This window comes from Borostomias antarcticus, assembly GCF_949987555.1.
Source record: "Borostomias antarcticus genome assembly, chromosome: 18".
Classification (NCBI taxonomy): Eukaryota; Metazoa; Chordata; class Actinopteri; order Stomiiformes; family Stomiidae; genus Borostomias; species Borostomias antarcticus.
The window spans coordinates 12,319,115-12,340,664 of NC_140251.1; the positions used below are offsets into that span (position 1 = coordinate 12,319,115).

General features: G+C 46.8%; 1 protein-coding gene across 1 annotated transcript; it reads left to right on the forward strand.

The window, feature by feature from the left end:
- Positions 1-369: 369 nt before the first annotated feature.
- On the forward strand, positions 370-20,963 carry ush1c (Usher syndrome 1C; the record flags this gene model as incomplete). The annotated part of the gene is made up of 27 exons (XM_084452770.1): positions 370-405; positions 2,410-2,477; positions 3,717-3,860; positions 4,669-4,807; positions 5,352-5,460; positions 5,607-5,631; positions 5,758-5,815; positions 5,976-6,164; positions 6,524-6,583; positions 6,725-6,781; positions 8,759-8,901; positions 9,580-9,645; positions 9,955-10,112; positions 11,002-11,054; positions 11,397-11,564; positions 11,814-11,930; positions 12,190-12,435; positions 12,685-12,855; positions 13,660-13,719; positions 14,120-14,233; positions 15,134-15,199; positions 17,216-17,257; positions 17,728-17,781; positions 17,872-17,971; positions 18,718-18,827; positions 20,474-20,529; positions 20,870-20,963. 27 exons carry the CDS (start codon positions 370-372, stop codon positions 20,961-20,963), a joined length of 2,703 nt encoding a protein of 900 aa, XP_084308896.1.
- Between the last annotated feature and the right edge of the window lie 587 nt (positions 20,964-21,550).

Consider the following 21,550-nt stretch of genomic DNA (forward strand, 5'->3'; position numbering starts at 1 on the left):
GTGGTTGGTGTGTGTGCAGCAGCAAGTTACGCTCTTTGCTTTGTAGAGTCAAGAGGTGCATAGGGATTACAATAACGTAACCATTAACTAATACGCAGCTAATTACTATTAGACATGTAAATCAAGTCATTTCTCATTACTCAGTCGAAAAGTTACCTTCACTGTTTCTTGAAACGTTTAAGTTTGTATAGTTGACAACAGCCTGGGATCCCGGAAGTGTTGAACAAACAACTGCAGAAAATATATTTATGCACTGCACCGCCACCTAGTGTCCTGTGAGGGAAATACACCGAGTGCTCCGCGGTCCCATAAACAGACGACAGGAGGATCACACACCGGTTGGGGACACTCTGGATTATTCCTGTCGAAATGGAACGAAAAGTAGCACGAGAGTTTAGGCACAAGGTAACGTTTTCGGAATACTATTCTGTTATTATTTGTTTGTCAAAATAAAGTGTCTATCTGCTTTCGTGTTATTGTAGAACGGTAGAAGCCTGGATGTCTATTTGATATCATTCCATCTCTGGAGGCCGTTGTACAAGTCAAGGAAGAGTCTAGTAAACAAATAGTTTGTTTGGGACTTTTTGTGGTTTATTTGTGTTAAATAGTCTATAGTCATCCTGTGTTATAACTGTTTTTTTCATAAGTGATTCTTACTGGGTAGGCTACTTTGTCCCTTCTAATTTGAGGTTGTGTGACATATTCAGCAGGATATCCCACACACTTTTCCATAATGAATAGCCCATAATTAATCTTAATTGGACCAAGGTAACACATGATCTTTATGTGCGGTAGGCTATTTATAGTGTTGTACATATCCATATAGGCATATGATGGAAAACCCAGGCCATGACTCGGGTGGTTCAAGTGGTTTTGATGTTAACATCAACAGACAATAGTCGATACATTCAAATTATAGCTACACTACTGAACTTGACTAAAACAGTTGTCCACTATTCTCTACCTTAGGCTAATAATCGGTTGCTGTAGGTAAAAGGTAATTCTGTGAGAAAGAGATAAGACAGGAAGAGAACATGATACTCTCTGGGTGTTTACAGCCCTAGACTGAAGCTCCCATGAAGCCATCTGTAGGTCAGCCATGCAGCAGCCTTTTACAAAGGGCAGCTAGCGCCCCATTAGATAATAAGACAGTGTCAGAGCAGCAGAGCGGAAAGAATGGGACATTTTACTACAGTACTGCAATTAGAGGCTAATCCAGGCCAGAGCTACACAGAACAACACCACATTGTTTCTGGGGGGTGTTTGTGTAGCTCAGAAAAAAATATTTTTATGGTGTGTTTGGTTTTTGTAAAATAATTTAGGAATATGTTCATTCATTTTCCAGTTCAGTGGTTTGGTGACTTTAGTGTCTCTTGATCGACTATCCACCTTATCATTTATGGTGCTAAAGTCTGCTTTGAGTCACTGCCAGCGCCTGTAGGTTACTCTGTCTTACCAGCCTAGAGTGACTTTATGGCACCATAAAGTGTATTGGTTCATATCATATACCTGGCAACTCCACATCACAGCCCACCTAGCAACCATTCAGTCTTCCACAAGCTTCATTGGCGTTGGATGTCATATTGGATATTTGACATTATGAAATGAAACAATGCAAATGACTTGGAGATTTGTGTTTTGTTTATATGACTTTGAAAGTGTGTGTGTGTGTGTGTGTGTGAACATGAGTGCTATTTGTGCCTGTGTGTGTTACAATCCAAGCCTGTTTGTATGGTGGGGGCTGCTTGTCACACAGGGTGACACTGTAAGATGATACTGCTGACCTCACTACCAACCTTCCCTCTTCCTCATGTCCTACACCTCCTACCTCCTACCTGACCCCTCCCACCTCCTACCGGACCCCTCCCACCTCCTACCTGACCCCTCCCACCCCCTTCCCCCCTCCCCCCTCCCCCTGCTGAGTCTGGGAGGATGAGAGTGGGAGGCTGTCAAGCACTAGCCAGCCTGCTACCTTCAGCATCCTCTATCAAGAGCAGCGGTACTTTAGAGATACAGGGCTAGATGGAAGATCTTTGCTATTGGCGCTAACACACACACACACACACACACACACACACACACACACACACACACACACACACACACACACACACACACACACATGCACAGACAGTCAGGGGTGCTTTATCTGAATGAAGGGTATGTGCTACATCTGTGACTGGCCAAAGCGCTTCCTCAAAACCTTTCTGCAGCAGTTAAGCCGCCATCAGGTTTGTATGACCGCTCACACACACACACACACGCACGCACGCACACACACACACACACACACACACACACACACACACACACACACACACACACACACCAGTGGTGTTTTCTTTGCTGGCTCTGCCTGCAGTTTCATCCCAGAGTTTGAGAGGAACGACGTCTCTGTGTTCTGCTTAGGTGGAGCAGCTGATTGACAATGAGGCAGAGAAGGACTACCTTTACGACGTTCTGCGGATGTACCACCAGTGAGTACCCTATCAGTCTTGGTCAGCGTTGTCATGACTCTCCCTTCCCCTCACTCTCACTTCTTGTAATTTCTATGCTATTCACATTGTTGCTGTTTTTTTGTGTTTATAACATTTTCTTGTGATTTTGAGGAATAACATTAGCTAAATGTCTAGAATTGAGATTGCAGTACAACGTGCAAAAAATGTCTTTGGGTGCTTACTTGCTGTGAGACTGGGAGAAATGCAAGAAAAGGCTACTTTAGAATTCTCTAAACTGTGTACTGTAAGCCTAGATGTGTGTTTCATACTGTATAGAGGATGTTCATACACCCGTTTCAAGGCCGATGTGATGAGAGACAGATTTGGTTTCAGTCAGGCTTGTGATGCTAAAGCCGGCTGAGGGGGGGGGTGAATGGCGCCTGGAGGTGCAGGTTTCCAGGTGATCTTTGTGCGAAGTCAGAGCTCTGCGACCCCATTGGTCAGAGCTCTGATCAGTTTTCCGCCGTGCTCCACCAAGCCTGGCCGCCTATTCTCCCAAGGCCTTTTGCTTTCCATACCGGAGTCAGGAGGGAAATAGCCCTCGTTAATAATTGACGCGGCAGGTCAGGTGGACGGGTTTATTAGCTGTACGTGTCGCCTTTGTTATGGCCAGGCTGGTTGCACGTCCTTGGATTGACCAGTGTTATGGGTGATACACTTGGCGCGCTACCGTATAGATTCCACGCCACCTTGTTGTTGTTTTTTATTCCCATGATGAAGTCTGTAAAAAAAATCACCCCATCTCCCCCGTCACCCCCATCACCCCCGTCTCCCCCGTCACCCCCATCTCCCCCATCACCCCCATCACCCCCATCTCCCCCATCTCCCCCATCACCCCCATCTCCCCCATCACCCCCATCTCCCCCATCTCCCCCATCACCCCCGTCACCCCCGTCACCCCCGTCTCCCCCGTCACCCCCATCTCCCCCATCACCCCCATCACCCCCTCTCCCCCATCACCCCCATCACCCCCATCTCCCCCATCACCCCCATCTCCCCCATCACCCCCATCACCCCCATCTCCCCCATCACCCCCATCACCCCCATCTCCCCCATCACCCCCATCTCCCCCATCACCCCCATCTCCCCCATCACCCCCATCTCCCCCATCACCCCCATCTCCCCCGTCTCCCCCGTCACCCCCCCATCACCCCCATCACCCCCATCTCCCCCATCACCCCCATCACCCCTATCACCCCCATCTCCCCCATCTCCCAGGTCTATGGAGCTGCCGGTGCTGGTTGGGGACCTGAAGCTGGTGATCAACGAGCCCAATCGCCTGCCCCTGTTTGACGCCATCCGGCCACTCATCCCCCTCAAGCACCAGGTGGAGTACGACCTGCTCACCCCCAAGAGGTCCCGGTGAGTGAGCCTGTTGACCCGCCCCGGCCCTGCTGGGGCCCAGAGCTCTGGGACAGCGCTATCCAGGGTGGTCACAGCGTGGGGAGATGATCCAGAGGCTCTGATCTGTGTCCTGTTTTGTTTCTCCTCCATCCTTTTCTGATGTCCTCCCTCTTTCCCCTCACACCTCACCTTCCTGTCTGACTTTCCCCAAAACATCCATCCATCCATCCATCCATCCATCCATCCATCCATCCATCCATCCATCCATCCATCCATCCATTAATCCATCCATCCGTCCGTCCATCCATCCATCCATCCATCCATCCATCCATCCATCCATCCATCCATCCATCCATCCATCCATCCACCTATCCATCCATCCATCCATCCATCCATCCATCCATCCATCCATCCATCCATCCATCCATCCATCCATCCATCCATCCATCCATCCATCCATCCATCCATCATCCATCCATCCATCCATCCATCCATCCATCCATCCATCCATCCATCCATCCATCCATCCACCTATCCATCCATCCATCCATCCATCCATCCATCCATCCATCCATCCATCCATCCATCCATCCATCCATCCATCCATCCATCCACACCCTCTCCTTCCTTCCCCTCATCCTCCACCACTCTCCTCTCCTCTCCTCTCCTCTCCTCTCCTCTCCTCTCCTCTCTCCTCTCCTCTCCTCTCCTCTCCTCTCCTCTCCTCTCCTCTCCTCTCCTCTCCTCTCCTCTCCTCTCCTCTCCTCTCCTCTCCTCTCCTCTCCTTTCCTCTCCTCTCCTCTCCTCAACCTGTCCTGGAATGCAGGAAGCTGAAGGAGGTACGTCTGGACCGTACTCACCCCGAGGGGCTTGGTCTGAGCGTGAGAGGGGGGCTGGAGTTCGGCTCTGGCCTCTTCATATCCCAGATTGTCAAGGATGGACAGGCTGGGAATGTGGGCCTGCAGGTGAGTGTGTGGTATAAGAATTAGTATATTTAGTGTGTTTGTTAATTTATGTGCATGCGTGTGTGCGTGTGTGTGTGCATGTGTGCATGCATCTGTGTATGTGTGTGTGTGTGTGTGTGTGTGTGTGTGTGTGAGTATAAGGTGTGCATGTGTGTGAGTGTAACACAATGTGTAGTGTAGCTATGTGTAAGTGTGTGTAATGTATGTCAAACTTTTATTAATGGAGATGAACCTATGTTCTTCACTGAGGTCCTCTAGGGACAGTTTAGGGCTTAGTCAATCCATCAGTAGATGTAGTACCTTTAGGATCCACTAGATGGAGCATGTGTTCCATGCTCTCAGTGAGATGCCATGAGAAAGTCAACATCCAAAAAATGAGATCATCATAGATCTAAGAAATTAAAAGCACAGCTTGTCTTGTTTGGTTATCATGAACTACATAGTTCTACATAGTGATTGCAGTCCATCTGTTTCATCACTGTATTGTGTTGTTGGCCACCCCGCGGTCGTGCCCCAATGGGCTGACCGTTCTTCTTACCTTCAGGTTGGAGATGAGATCGTCCGCATCAACGGTTACTCCATCTCCTCCTGCATCCACGAGGAGGTCATCAGCCTCATCAAGACCAAGAAGACCGTGTCGCTCAAAGTCAGACGTAGGTCACAAAGAAGCTCAGCCACCAATCTTAACCTCCTTATCTGTGTGCTGTCATGTTGAAACCGACGAAGAGGAACTAGATTTGGTCAAGAATGGCATAAAAACCACAAATATCGACGTGTCTTTCCTGTTTTTCTTTTACAGATGTGGGGATGATACCCGTCAAGAGGTTGAGACACACCTTGGTTTCTCTCTTCATTGAGAGAAGATTTAATTGAACAACTTCTGTCTTAGTGAATATTTAACAGCAGTCATGTTGTAGCTAACGTGTATTCTCTGGTCTTCTGTTCACCAGTTCTTCAGAGGAATCCCTGAAGTGGCAGTTTGTAGACCAGTTTGTGTCTGAGTCTGGGGTGAGGGGGCTTTCACATCCTTCAAGGTTGTTTTTTTAGCTCAAGGTGGTTTTTTAAGCACAGGACGTACCGCAGTGTACAAAACTTGTCTCTGTCTCTCTCTCCTTCCCTCCTTGTCTACCTCTCTTCAACCATCCCTCTCCTTTTCTGTCTCCCTCAGGAGAAGAAGACCAGTGTGGCCGGCCTGGCCTCCATGGGAGGGAAGGAGATCAAAGAGAAGAAGGTGTTCCTGAGCCTGGTGGGCACCAAGGGCATGGGCATCAGCATCTCCAGCGGACCCACCCAGAAGCCTGGCATCTACGTCAGCAACGTGAAGCCTGGCTCCCTCTCTGCTGAAGTAGGACTGGAGGTGAGGCTCCCGCTGTGTGTGTGTGTGTGTGTCTCAGGCCCGGTGGAAGGCGATTGACCGCCCTAGGCAAAATAACGACGGTGCTAGCGGACAATTCCGATTGTCGGAAGATTTGTTGAGCGGGGGGGTTGGGGGCGCTAGCGGAGATTTGTGTGCCCCTAGTGCCTCGGCGCCCTAGGCTATTGCCTTGTATGCCACGAGGTGTGTGTGTGTGTATGTGTGAGGGAGAGTTTGTGTGTGTGTGAGAGTGTGCTTGCTTGTTTGTTTGTGAGTTTGTGTGTGTGTGTTTATGTTTCAAAATAAATGAATCAAAATAAATGAATCAAAAAGTAACTTCAGTATGCCTTGTTGCTTTGTAGGTTGGAGACCAGATTGTGGAGGTGAATGGGGTGGATTTCACAAACCTGGAACACAAAGAGGTGAGGCTTACAAACCCTACAAAGCCCCACAATCTACCACCAGAACTGCATCCAGAACTTAGACAGAACACCTCTAGTCCCGGAGGACAGATATTGCATGTTGAATAGTTGTGCTGAGGAATGTCTTCTTGTCCCCTGCAGGCTGTCAGGGTTCTGAAGAGCAGCAGGAGTCTGACTATCACTGTTCTCACCGGAGCTGTAAGTGCACTCACTCTGTCAAACCCTGTCAACCTCAAGACTGCTACAGCTCGCACACCTGGGCGCTAGCCAGCCTACTCCTATGACCAAAGACATATTACTGAACGGGCCTACCGGGCCCAGGCCCAGGGGCCCAAGAGCTCAGGGGGCCCTTTGCATTTCTTGTCGCATAGTCAAAAGGCTTAGTCATTCATTCAATAAAAGAGCCTTAAAAATCCTGCTGAAAAACTGAAGCAACAGCCTAAACATTCACTTTAAAGACGTCACAAGAAAGAAACCGTCATGATACCTGTAGGTTTTAAGTGAGTGTTTATAGTACTTTAGAGGGGCTGAGTACTCCATGCAATATGGGCCCTTCAACTCTTTTAGGGAGAAATCCAAAAAGTAAGTCCTCCCCACAGAGTTGAGGTCCCTCGAGTCAAAATCGAGCTGAATAAAGCTGCTTTTATTTTGAGTTTTCTCAAATCATCTGTTAATTAAGTGCCGTCTCATTGGCCAAATTAAATAATTTGATAAACGAAACGGGTGGGGGGCCCCTTTACGTGTCTGGGACCAGGGTCCCATCATTTCATAATCTGTCTATGGCTATGACTGTTCTTCATCATCCTGGTCCTGGATCCCCAAGACGAGGATGTTCTGGATCCATCCTTATCATGACTTTTGCATGGTCATGATCACACGTAGAGATCAGATCATCCAGGCCATAACAGTCTCTGTGTTTCTCTGTAAGCAGGGCCGGCCCTAAGCTGTACTGCGGCCCTGAGTAATATTTCTTCTGGGGGCCCTTCATGAGAAGTGGGGTAATAATTGAGGTTGCTTATGAATCTATAATTGGTTGCTTATGAATCTATAATTGGTTGCTTGTGAATCTATAATTGAGGTCCCTTAGTTTGCTAGTTTGCTTTGCTTGTAAATCTCATTGAGACACAGGGTCTCATTCTCAAGAGAGACCTGGTTAGACAAACGGTGGCAGTACAACACAAACTTAGAGACAGACAGGACATTCAATACAAAGACAAAAATAGGTTATAAACATTCAAATGCTAAATGCAAAAGGGTGTAGAGAGTATACATGGTCGAAGACATTACAGCCATTCACAATGCAGACTGCGTCAGAGTGTGTGTCTCACCCTCTTTGAGAGGCCTCAGCCACCCAGACCACTTCTGTCAATCCGAGGAGCTGAGATCCATGTTCAGGAAGGTTATTAACCGGGCTGTTAGTCATCAGGCCAGGCTGATGGGGCTGGTCTGAGGGACCAGACATCTAATCTTCTCTACCGCGTCCCCCTGGGTGGCGGCCAGCAGAAGCATGCACAGCTCTGTGAGGAAGAGGAGGAAATGAACACATAAAATCTGATAACAACCGCCTTTCTCATTCCCCTGAGCTGGAGAGGCGCGGAATAAATTGAAGAAGTGAACAATGTGGTTGTTATTGTTTTCTCCATTGTTTATTTAGATGTTCCTATTCATTGGCATTCATTAAATTGCTTGCCAGTTGGTTTATAACAGATTGTTATATTATTGTCTGGCCTTAACAGAGACACATTTGAACAGGTACAGTGGGACTATCGTTTGAGGCCTGGTTTTGTCCCATAGATTGTTCACACACTGTAGTCTGACTGCCTGTCTGTGTGTCTGTGTGTCTGTCTGTCTGTGTGTCTGTCTGTCTGTCTGCCTGTCTGTCTGTCTGTGTGTCTGTCTGTGTGTATGTCTGTGTGTATGTCTGTCTGTCTGTCTGTCTCTCTCTCTCTCTCTGTGTCTGTGTCTGTGTCTATATGTCTGTGTGTCTGTGTGTGTGTATGTCTGTGTGTATGTCTGTCTGTCTGTCTGTCTGTCTGTCTGTCTGTCTGTCTGTCTGTCTGTCTCTCTCTCTCTCTCTCTCTCTCTCTCTGTGTCTGTGTCTGTGTCTGTGTCTATATGTCTGTGTGTGTGTGTGTGTGTGTGTTTGTATGAGTGTGTGTCCTCTTTCTCTCCCAGGGCAGTGAGTTGTTCATGACAGACGAGGAGCGTCTTGCGGTGGAGTCTCGTAGGGAGTTGGACAGACAGGAGCTGATGCACCAGAAGAGGTTGGCCCTGGAGACCAACAAGATCCTGAAGGAGCAGAAGGAGAAGGAGACTCAGTGAGTGGACTAGGACCATCCTTCCACCTGTTCTAAATCATCCCTATCGTGGACTAGGACCATCCTTCCACCTGTCCTAAATCATCCCTATAGTGGACTAGGACCATCCTTCCACCTGTTCTAAATCATCCCTATAGTGGACTTGCAACATCCTTCTAAATCAACCCTAAAGTGGACTAGCACCGTCCTTCTAAATCAACCCTATAGTGAACTTGCAACATCCTTCTAAATCAACCCTATAGTGAACTTGCAACATCCTTCTAAATCAACCCTATAGTGAACTTGCAACATCCTTCTAAATCAACCCTATAGTGAACTTGCAACATCCTTCTTAATCAACCCTGTAGTGGACTAGCACCATCCAGGGATCCATTCCAAATCAACCCTATACGTACTAGTCCAGGGACCTGGACTACCAGTACTGTACAATGTGTCTTCATCCACACAAAATTGGAATTAAGTCCTACATATTAAGTCACGCAGAGTTGTGATTGTCGTGTTACAGAATGCATTACGACCAAAAGCAAATTCCTAGTACAAAAATGAAAAACTGCATGGCAAGAATACAAATTCTGTACATACTGTGGATACTGTACAAAGTATATACAGTATGTGTTTGTATGATGGAGCGTATCTTTATTTCTGGTGATGAGGTGTGTGTGTTTCTGTTTTGACCAGGAGGAAGATGGAGATTTCCCAGAAAACAGCAGATGAGGACGAACGCTACAGGAAGGAGATGGACAAGTGTGTTTTCATCTTGCTTTGCATGTTAATCACCCTCCGTCACACACACACACACTCACGCACGCACACACACAGAGCAAATTGTAGTATATTTATGACTGGTTAGTAGCTTTGACTCGACTTGTTGCTTTGTGTGTGTGCCTGTGTGTGCGTGTGTGTGTGTGTGTGTGTGTGTGTGCGTGTGTGTGTGTGTGTGTGTGTGTGTGTGTGTGTGTGTGTGCGTGTGTGTGTGTGTGTGCCTGTCTGTGCGTGTGTGTGTGCGTGTGTGTGTGCGTGTGTGTGTGTGTGTGTGTGTGTGTGTGTGTATAGGATCGAGGCTGCAGAACGGAAACACCACAGGGAGTGGGAGGAAGACTGGGGCACCAGAGACCAGCCCAAGAGCCCCAAAAGCCCCAGAAAGAGCCCCAAGAGCTCCTCTCCTGCCCCGCCCGACATCAACACACCTCCCCCCAAGTCCAAGAACTCCGGTAAGCAAAGGGAACAGCAATAACTTGAATTGAAGCAGGAAATGGACATCTTCTACATCTTCGTGTGCATAGATCTCTGCATGACAACCACTGATACCATAGAATGAGTAGAACAGACATTTGTTCTAGTCGTTCTCATTCTATTCCTATTAGTATTGTAACAGATCTGTTTGCCAGAGCAAAGGGATCGTTGCTAGTGGAGGATCCCATGGATCTGAGGTCATAGCAGCACGCTGGCTCAGTGTTCATGTTTTCAGCCTCTGTTTTCAGTGTGTTTCATCCTGTTCTTATCTTCATCTCCTTTCTGCATGTTCTCGTCTCGTTATGGTCTCTCCCTTTCTCTCTCTCCCTCTCTCTTTCTCGCTCCCTCCCTGCTGTGTGCCGTGCATCGCTTTCTCCCTCTCCTGCCAGCCAATGGGGCCAGCTCCCTTCAGGAGGAGGAGGTGGAGGAGGAGGAGGAGGAGGAGGAGGAGCGGGGGAGTGAAGTAAGTTACTGAGCCCCACAGAGTATCTACAGGGTCTCGAAGGAGAACATTAACAGATACAGCGCACAATATCCTAGAGTTCCTCTGACAACCACGTTCTCCCAGTCCTTTGATACCCAGCAGCGGTTTGGGCTGGGGACAGTTCGATCTCACTTCCTGAATTGAAACTGAACTGGCCCAATCTTTTCTTCATCTCTTGAGCTGGATGCCTCTGCACTCGACAGTAGCACGTACTTGCAAGCTGACCTTTTGACTTTTACACTTTCCTTTTTCTCGGTCGAGTGAAGTGCAGTGCGTTCTGATCTCTTAAGCATGATCTTATGTCCATCTACAGTACATGGTGGTGTGAAGTAATGTAAGCCTTGCCCCTGCGTGATCCTCCCGGTGTGTGTGTCTCTCCTAAGCCTTCGGATGGTTTTATCGGTATGAAGGAAAACTACCAACACTCAAGCACAAGGTATTCTCGCCCGAGTTCCTGTTCTGAATTCTGTGATGTGAGCGGGCCATAAAAAGAACTGGATCCAAGCTGGGCCCCCAATATCATTGACTCTACCTCCTTACTGGTTCTGTCAACACCGCTGTGTGGCATTTCTGTTGTAGTCACCACAAGGTTGGTTGGAACTGTGTCGTTTTCCTTGTGATGTAGATAGTTTAAAGATAGATAGTTTTAAAGGAAGAAGATAGTAGATAGTCTTAAAGAAAACCAGTGTGTTGTGTGGTTTATTGCTCGGGGGATTCTTGCATGGTGTGCGGTGTGTGTCCCCTGCACTCTATCACGACACGCATGATGGCGTTCCAGAAAGAGGAGAAGAAGAAGAAGAAAAAGAAGAAGACGTCCAACACGGACACCCTGCAGGAGCAGAGGAAGAACAAGAAGGAGATGGAGTTTGAGCTGAAGCTGGCCAAGGAGAAGGAGGAGATGTACGAGCGAGAGAAGCAGCTGAAGATCAGCAGGCTCGTCCAGGAGGTACGGAGGACCGCTGGGCTGGAGGTTCTCTTTGTGTGTGGAGCAACAGGAGGTGTTGAAGATTACTGTCATATTGGGTGATTAAAAGGCCCTCTTGGCTCATAGAGTCTTGCTATTGGGCTACGACTCAGCCTGGTTGTGGGATTCTGTGAGCGAGCGAGTGACCCAGGCCCAGGCGAGTGTAGCCTGGCTGTAAGTGCGCCTTTGACCTTTGACTCCTGACCCCGTGGGGCCCCGCCCGCCACCCAGGTGTCGGAGACAGAGCGGGAGGATCTGGAGGAGTCGGAAAAGGTGCAGCACTGGGTGGAGCGTCTCTGTCAGACTCGACTGGAGCAGATCTCCTGCGTGGAGACTGACTCCCCAGAGGTACCGCGACAAGCGCCTCCGTCATGTTATAGGACAGCCTATCAGCATGTAAGGTTACTATATCTTATCACATTGTGGTAGTTATATCACCCTCTATGTGTTTGTGTGGTATTGGTAGATAACGGTAGGAAAATGAAACTTGCCCTCTGCAGCTACAGTACCTTCTGGGAAAGACAAAGATCATAAGTGTGTAGGGTAACTGCTTTAGATCGTAAGGTTGTTGGATGTGATGTCCTGAGAGGCTGAGGTTGTCCTCCAGTTGTCCCCACCTCGGTCTCCTGCCTCTGGGCCCGCGGTGAGACGCTTCCCTGGAGGCCTCCAGCTGGCCACCACCGACCTGGACGACATCAACCTGGACGATGTGGACCACAGCCTGAGGGGTCCGCTTAAGAGGCTGGCCCCCAACCAGCCCGCCCACCACCAGCCTCCACCTCCCCTGCCTCTCCCCCCACCCTCCCCCAAACTCCACCCCACCATCCCAAACTTCCCCCCCCCCTCGCCCAGACCCTCCGCCCAGCGCCGCCCCCCGTCTCCCCCTCCCGCCGCTAGGATGCCTCCCTCCGCCAGGTCCACGTTGGCCTCCGGGGGACGACAGCCCCAGCCTCCCGCACCTCCTCCTCCTCCCCCACCTCCCTCCCACTACCCCCCGCCCTCCCAGTCTTATAACAGGCCCCCGTCGTCCCCTCAGCCTGTCCCCAGGCCCCCCCTCCCTCCCCCGCCTCCTCCCCCTCCCCCGCCCCCCCCACCCCCCCAGCACCACGAGGAGAGGATGGGCCCCCGTGGGGGGTACCACCCCCACCCCCACCCCCACCCCCCCAGCAGTCCTCCGGGGCACAGGAGCGAGTGGGAGGCGGGCGGGTACCTGCCCAGGGGGGGCTTCTACTCAGCGAACCCCAGTGAGCTCTCCTACCCCTCCAGCCCTAAGGTTGGCCATGACCCCTTTATCCGGTGATGTGTTGATTTAATGTGAAAACTCTTTAAGATACTTCCTCGACTGCCCCTCCTTATCTCCGTCCTTGGAGTAATGGCTTCCATCTGGACTAGCATGACCGATGACAAGCACTAAGAGGGCAAGGACTGCCCATTACTTATCCAGCCAATCTGTGGGTCACTCCGGGAGAGGATGGGAGAGGCAGTAGGGACGGATGCATTTTAAAAGTGACTTGAACAGGTCTAGCTAGTGTTTCTCTGTCCTCGTTCTGCATGGTGTGTCTGGACTGAAGGCCGCATGGGTTGTTTCATTCATCTGGGAACATTCTGGATAAATGTGTCAGAAGAGCAAAATGCACTTATGAAGAGGAGAGTATTTGTTATTTCCTCCCCTCTCTCTCTCTCTCTCTCTCTCTCTCTCTCTCTCTTTCTCTCTCTTTCTCTCTCACCCACTGTGGCAGTGACTGATTTCTAATGTGCGATGGTATTTGAATGGTATTTAATGCTGAGTGTAGTAATTGCATGGGGTAGTCTGTCGTCCTTCAGTAGCTGAGAGAGCATGTGACTCAGAGGTGACATCTCCTATTCAAGTGTGTCTCTTTGCTCCGCAATAGTGTGTGTGTGTGTGTGTGTGTGTATGCCAGTGCATTGAATTTGATACAACTCCCTCGAGTGTTTTGTTTGATGTCTCCGCAAAGTGTTTGTGTGTGTGTGTGTGTTGTATTGATATTCCGGTGCTGTAGGTATTTCTGTAGTCCCTAGGGGCCAGAGTAGATGAATGGGTTTCATTGTGGTTCAGGTTATGAGAAACACGTCACACGCCAGCCGTATATCGACTACGACTACAAGCAGTCCGTTGGTAAGTCTTTCCCTCAAAACTTTCCATTTGAGGGTGTCGGGGTGGCAAACTTTTATTATCGACTCTTTCTTTATACTGGCTGAGGTATTTATCGACTACAAGCAATCGCTTGGTAAGTCTTTCCCTAACAACCTTCCATCTGAGGATGTAGGGGTGGCAAACTTTTATTAATTACTCTTTCTTTATACTGGCAGAGGTATTTCTGTGCTGAGCAAATCTGTCCACAAAATAAATGTGTGGTTTTAGTTGTGGAACTAGGAGAGCTCTGATGCTAGTGAGCCAAAGCTCAAAGCTCTGTTGTAACCCTGAATCCTGATATGGGATGTGTATTGTGGAAACCCATAATTACTCACTGTAGCCATTGTTTGTTGTCATATGGGACGCTGGCTGCTCCAAACAGCAGATAGCGCCCAGCCCGCCCAACCAGAGGCGTCAGACGGCTCCGGTCATGTCTAAACCTGTCAGGCTGCCCCAAACCCAGACCAGACCCGCTCTACAGCGCACCGAGGGCCTGGTAAGACACACACCCACACACACACACACACACACACACACACTTACAAATAAACATACACACACACACACACACACACAAACTTACACATAAACATACACACACACACACACACACAAACTTACACATAAACATACACACACACACATCACATACAAGCACACACACACACACACAATCACCTCACATCTTATAACTGAGACCATGGGGTGGTGAACTTTAGCTGGCCTCTGATTTCACACAGTATTAGTTTATATACTCTACAGAAGCACAGAAACCCACGTATGTTGTCAAGGGTGAGTCCCCTCAGGCCATCCACCTTTGTACCAACCACAGAAATAGCATTCACAGAGGAAACAGGGCTGTAAATACAACCAAAAGTCACTTCTTTTAAATCCAAAGGGACCATTAATCTTAAGCTCAGACAGACAGAGACACTGTCACTATTAGATGTGTCGTTTAGGCTGTCTTTTTCTGTTGTCATACATGCACACTAATGAAATGAGAAAAGTTGTCAACTGTGAGATATAACTGAATGAACAGTCCACTGCACACCTGCCTAGGAAAGAAATGCAAGTGTTTAAATGAAAAGGCTGCTGCAGTGTCTTGGCTTGCACATTCAAATATCTGTGTTACTGCAACCGTTCGTTCTTGTAGCCTCATCGGGTCTGCAGATATAGAAATGTTTTATTGTGCAAGGCAAGTGTGCGGTAGCCTATGTTATTTCATAACTCTTAGATATAGCCTTCCTATAGAGGGTTTTAGTGTTATTGTGCTGACATGTTGAACTGATATTAGTCGTTGTGGTGAGATGAGTCCAACGTAATGCTCCTCCAGACCTTGAGAGGTGTTCTGTGTGGTTCTTATCACTAATGGCTGCCACCTGCTCCTGTGTTGCAGCCCCCAGAGATGCTGAAACGGATGGTGCCCTATCATAACACCTCCTTGAAAGCCAGCAAGAGACAAGTAACCCATACCCATCAGCCCCTTCTCCCCGGACTGTCCCCTGACCCACTGTTTCCTCTTCCTGTGTTTAAATCCTGCCACTCCTCTCTCTCAGCTTGTTGAGTGGGTTGTCCTTTGAGAGAATACATTGTTACTGTTACAGTAGTAACAGTAGTGACGACTATGGGAGTGTTTTTACAAGAGTGACTGCATGCTCTTATGTGTTTCACAAACTGCCAGCTGTGTTCCATGCGTTATGTCTTGGTTTGTAGACAGGTGTTAAGTACGCATGCCAGCTTGGTTCTGAATAGCAACAGTTACACAACTGTGAATGTGTTGAGTCTCTCTAGCTGAATGTGTGTGTGTGTGTGTGTGTGTGTGATTGTGTGTGTGTGATTGTGTGCGTGTGTGTGTGTGTGTGTGTGATTGTGTGTGTGTGTGTGTGTGTGTGTGTGTGTGTGTGTGTGTGTGTGTGTCTGTGTGCGTGCGTGTGTGTGTGTGTGTTGAATGCCTTCTTTTTATAAGAGTTGATCTGCTCAGAACCATGCCATGCAGAGTTGATCTGATCAGAACCATGCCATGCAGAGTTGATCTGATCAGAACCATGCCATGCAGAGTTGATCTGATCAGAACCATGCCATGCAGAGTTGATCTGATCAGAACCATGCCATGCAGAGTTGATCTGTTCAGAACCATGCCATGCAGAGTTGATCTGATCAGAACCATGCCATGCAGAGTTGATCTGTTCAGAACCATGCCATGCAGAGTTGATCTGATCAGAACCATGCCATGCAGAGTTGATCTGATCAGAACCATGCCATGCAGAGTTGATCTGATCAGAACCATGCCATGCAGAGTTGATCTGTTCAGAACCATGCCATGCAGAGTTGATCTGATCAGAACCATGCCATGCAGAGTTGATCTGAACAGAACCATGCCATGCAGAGTTGATCTGATCAGAACCATGCCATGCAGAGTTGGAACATGATCAAGAACATGGGCTAGAAACCTCTTTCAGGAATGGGACTTATTGCATGAGATGGTGCAACAATATTTGCTTATTGTTTTTAAAATAATGAAATCGCTATTCTTCATTACTCTGCTTCCATCGCAACATACTTAGTGTAATTCAGACTGAATTAATATTCAGCAAGCCTGTTGTTTTCTGATGAGACCTTCCAGAACATCTGCTTGATGTTAACAGCCATGGGAGGATGGGCTAGTTTGATGAAGAGGCCTTCACTCAGAATGTCTCCTTCAGACACATGAATCAATCAAGGCTCATTCCGTCTCTCTCAGGCGATTGTCTCCAGAATGGAAGATGCAGTTGGATTACCTGACTATTGTCTGTGTCTCAGTGATTCAGACATGCTGTTACTGTGAGGGAAGGACACACAGCTGTGTACTATAGGAGTCGTCTTGTTATTCCCTGTGACCTCTGTGAGGAGAATGAGGAGATGTAGCTGAAGGCTACATGAAGGTCACACATACTTTGAAGGTCAGACGTAGCGTTTGATCAACCGGCCGGTACGGTAGAACTAATGTGTACTGTTGAACCGTCATTTTGGATTATGCTTGCCATGTTCTTCGATAACTGTGTTTTTACAGTTGCAATATTTTTTTTTTTTAAATCGTGGTTTATATAACATACAATCATTTTCTTTTTTATATTCTGAGAATTGTATCGGTGTATCCTATAAAAGAGGTAGAAGTGGTTGTCAAAGGAAACCTAGCAATTCAACATTCATCACCTCATATCCTGCCAAGTCCATATGACATGCCACCTTCACTCAGACGCTTAATGATCAATCATTAGAGCAGCCCAGTTCAGTCAGACGCATCACACCATAGAGAAGCCCCAGAAAGGTCTTCCTGTCAGGTGGTTGTGTAAGACATGATGGGTATCACAATCTATTTTATACTGTCCAATAGGAATTCCGTATCCAATCCGCTTCACACGTCCTTGGCTCTGTTTGTCAATGCAGACAGTTGATGTCATGAGCTACTTTAATGAGCTGTGTGTTGTTTGTCTTCCAGGAATTTCGGAAATACGTGGAAGACTTTGATCCCTACTCCATGGTACTGTATGCACATCCCTATACCCAGTAGATTTACTAGGTGGACCAATAGCTGTGTGATATTATAAATACAAACATTTTACACAGAGCCCCGGTCTTTGCAAAGGTTAATTGGATATTTGATACAGGAATAAAGTAATGATCCTTGTGTGACAGGCTCATTTGAGAATCGTTCAACCGTATCTAAGCCTGGCTAGAAAACGTTTTGTAAATGTCACCTTGTTCCTATTGTGACTCATGTCATAAATGACCTTTAGGATTAGATACCATTCCATTCTGTATAGGGGAGGGAATCCTTCTTTGACCGATACTCAGACTTCACCTTGTTATATACTTCATCTGAAAACTTACAATATTAGGAGCTACTTTCAGTAGTGCCTTTCCCTGAAAACCCAACATCATGGCGAGGATTCAAATCCTAAACCCTGGCGAGTGTTTCGTCCTCATCCCTCTGCTGTCTGTGGTTCCCAGTTCTCCCCAGAGCAGATCGCTGGCAGAGATGTCAGGCTGCTGAAAATCAAAAAGGTGATTTTCCATTCACAATGTTTCCTGGTTTTAGTATGAAGTATGATTGAAAGTGTTGACATGACAGTATGGAGTCTTTGTCTATATCAGGTGGGGAATCTGGACCTGGCTGTGGAGGGAGGGGTGGATTCTCCCCTAGGGAAACTCGTCATATCTGCCATCTATGAGGGCGGCTCTGCAGACAAACATGGTTGGTCTATTGAAGTGTCAAATAAGTCCTCATTAACTTTAGAAACACACCATCATTACTTCTGACTGTTGGCTCAATGCTGTTGGCTCAATGCAGAGCTTTTGTTTTACTTGGATTGGTTTTACGTTATGGAATTAATCAAAACATTGGCACACTAATATCTCCAGGTTCACTTTATTGAAACAACTCAACGTTTTGAAACAATAAAGTGAACCGGGAGATATCAGTGTGCAGATCTTTCCTCTCTCCATACTCACCTGTATGTACTGTACTCTGAGATCCAACACCTGGATGTGCGCACAGCTCTTTTGCCTTTTGTCTATTAATCAAAACATTACCTTCCTCTCCCACCAACCTCTTCTGTCAGGCAATACAAAACTAATGGGCTGTGTTTTACAGTATTTGTGACTACAACAGAACATCATTTAATCTAATCAGTATTTGTGACTACAACAGAACATAATTTAATCTCCCACCTGTATGGCTGGTATTCGATTAGCAGATCTAGTCCACATCCTCTGGGGGGTTGTAGCACGGTCCAGTGCCCGACAATAGAGAAGGCTCTGTTTATAAAGCATACATTCATAATTAATGAGATCATATTAAAAGCCACTGCAAAAAAAGAAAGGATTTAACTGTGCGCTCGCATGTGTGTGTGTGTGTGTGTGTGTGTGTGTGTGTGTGTGTGTGTGTGTGTGTGCGCGTGCGTGTGTGCGTGTGTGTGTGTACTGTATGTACGCCCTCAGGTGGGATAGTGGCAGGGGACGAGGTGATGGCGGTGAATGGGAAGATCCTGGCTGACGTCTCTCTGACAGAAGGACAGAACTCTCTGGCCAGGGCCTGGAACAGTGGGGGGGTACGACCACAGACTTACATTCACTTAGATCACTTTAGATATATATATATATATATATATATATATATATATATATATATATATATATATATATATATATATATATATATATATATATATTATTTTTTTTACTTTATTTATTTATTTATTTATTCTTTTTTTCTTCTTTTTTTCAAATATATATATTTATGTTTTCTTTAACAACTTCTTACATGTTCTTATTCTAATTCTTTGGTTAAGACTACTCTCTAGTATGATTATGACTGTGACAAAATAATCCCAGTTCATGTAGTACCGTATGCCTTGTTGACTATTTATTGTATGTTAGTTGTGTCTCGCAAAGCCACAGACACAAGTGCTAAAGCAGAAACACCCAGGCTTAAGATCATGTATAGTGTTCAGTACATTAGCAGGAATTCATTATTCTCTAGCTCCAAAACAGAAGATGACGATATTGGGTCTCATTCACCAATATCTTCCTAAGTTGTTCTTAAATTTCTTCCTAAGAAGCTCCCATCTAATTCACGACATGTTCGTAAACTGCTGGATGAGTTCGCACCTGCCTTCTTATAATGATGAATCCCATGGTTTCGCAAATTGAATAGGCATGGCTGTGCGCCCGAATTAGCATAGGTCAACTCCCCGCTAGCCTCATATAAGGACATGCAACTACAGGGTCGTGCGCAGATGTCAGGTGCGTTGGCAAGTCAGAGGACTCAGGTCGAATCCACCGTGGGCAATCAAAATCAAATTTAAATTTAGCCAAGTAGGCTTCCTACTATGAGGAATTTGTCTTGGTGCATAAACATAGCGAGACAGATCAGTGCAAAATGTCAAAGTGATAGAATACAATATACAATAGCCTACAGTCTACAAAAATGTAGGCTATAAAATACACAGCTGTCAACGTGGCATACCCAAATGAAAATCTAAAGACCGGACTCCACCTGTCATATTTAGCAATGTCAGCTGATCAGTAAAATGCATGGGATGATATTAGCCTACTCGTTCAGTGAACACAGAAGGGCACACAGTTGGACCCTGTGCATTGGGGATATTATTGGAAAGACAGCACTCTCGCTTTGGAAAATAATGAAAACCATTATTATAAGATATTAAAAATGATACAAATATTATAGTATTGCAATCCTATAATGTTATACAACTGTAGATTTGAAGTAAACGCAATCATGAAATAATTTTAAATGAACATGTCTTTCACGAATAGTCTGTAGCCTATACTTGAGACTGCTCATCCGTGTTCGTAGATTCTGTTAGTTCCCACACGTGAGAACAAGGGTGAATGCCAGAATCTTCTTGGAAACGGTGTAAGTGGAGTTTACGAAGAAATGATTCCTAAGAAATTCTTAACTTTGTTCGTGAATGAGGCCCAATGATGAATGATAGACTACAGCAATAAAGTATGTTATTTAAGCCATGCCATACCTTCCGTATACTTATATTGTATATCAATAGCTTTCCAATCCAACTTGATCAATACCGATGTGGCCATAAAAATCAGACTAAGTGGACACATGATCAATAGACCCTCTCCATCTGTTTTAAATTATGCTGTAAATTGTATCAGATGAGATGGTGCAATTTATTAGTTTGCAATAAAACATGGTTCTCATTTTCATGTTTAGGACTGGATTGACCTGGTGATAGCAGTCTCCCCTCCAAAAGAATATGAGGATGAGGTGTAAGTACACACTGTCCATCAGCATACTAAACACAACATCATACTGTATATAACCAACACCATCTTGCATTGAGTCTTTAACAAGGTGTTGCATGACCTAAAAAACACATTTAGAGCATTTTGTGCAAATTGTTGTCTTGAAATATACAGTATGTTCATTAGGATTTTAGGATGTCATTAGTGGACTTGATTATAAATGAAGCACAAAGGGCATGTGTGTCTTGCTATCTTTGCCTTGTCAGTTTTTGTGGGTGTTTCTGTGTATGTGAATTGATGTAAGTGCATCATCTGAATGTGTGTGTGTGTGTGTGTGTGTGTGTCTGTGTGTGTGTCTGTTCAGCCCTAAATCAGCATCAGTCAGTCCCACTGTGAACAGAAAGGTGTTTGAAGGCAGTGCGTCAGTGTACAGACACGGCTACCTGCTCCAGATCTAGCCCTCTCCCCCTCCACCTCACCCCTGTCACACCCAGGGTAACCCCACCTCACCCCTCCCTCCACCTCACCCCTGTCACACCCAGGGTAACCCCACCTCACCCCTCCCTCCACCTCACCCCTGTCACACCCAGGGTAACCCCACCTCACCCCTCCCTCCACCTCACCCCTGTCACACCCAGGGTAACCCCACCTCACCCCTCCCTCCACCTCACCCCTGTCACACCCAGGGTAACCCCACCTCACCCCTCCCTCCACCTCACCCCTGTCTGAGGGCATGTTTGGCGTGACTCTCTTTGTCCTGATGAGGGTGTGTTGACTCTACTCTAGCACATGTGACAGTCTCTCTGTCAATCAGAAATGACACTCTAACAAAACAGCAAGTCCCTCCCCTGATCTTAGTCCTTAACTGTTAGCTAAATCAATGACAAAATGAAATAGCTCTCTTTTCAAAGGTCAATGTGCTCGGATTTGCTTATAACGATCCATCGTTATGCAACAGGCTATCTCATGTCATGTCAAGACTTGCTGCTTATTTCAGTAATGGCACTTAATGGCACTGCTTATTTCAGTAGTGGCCTAACATAGC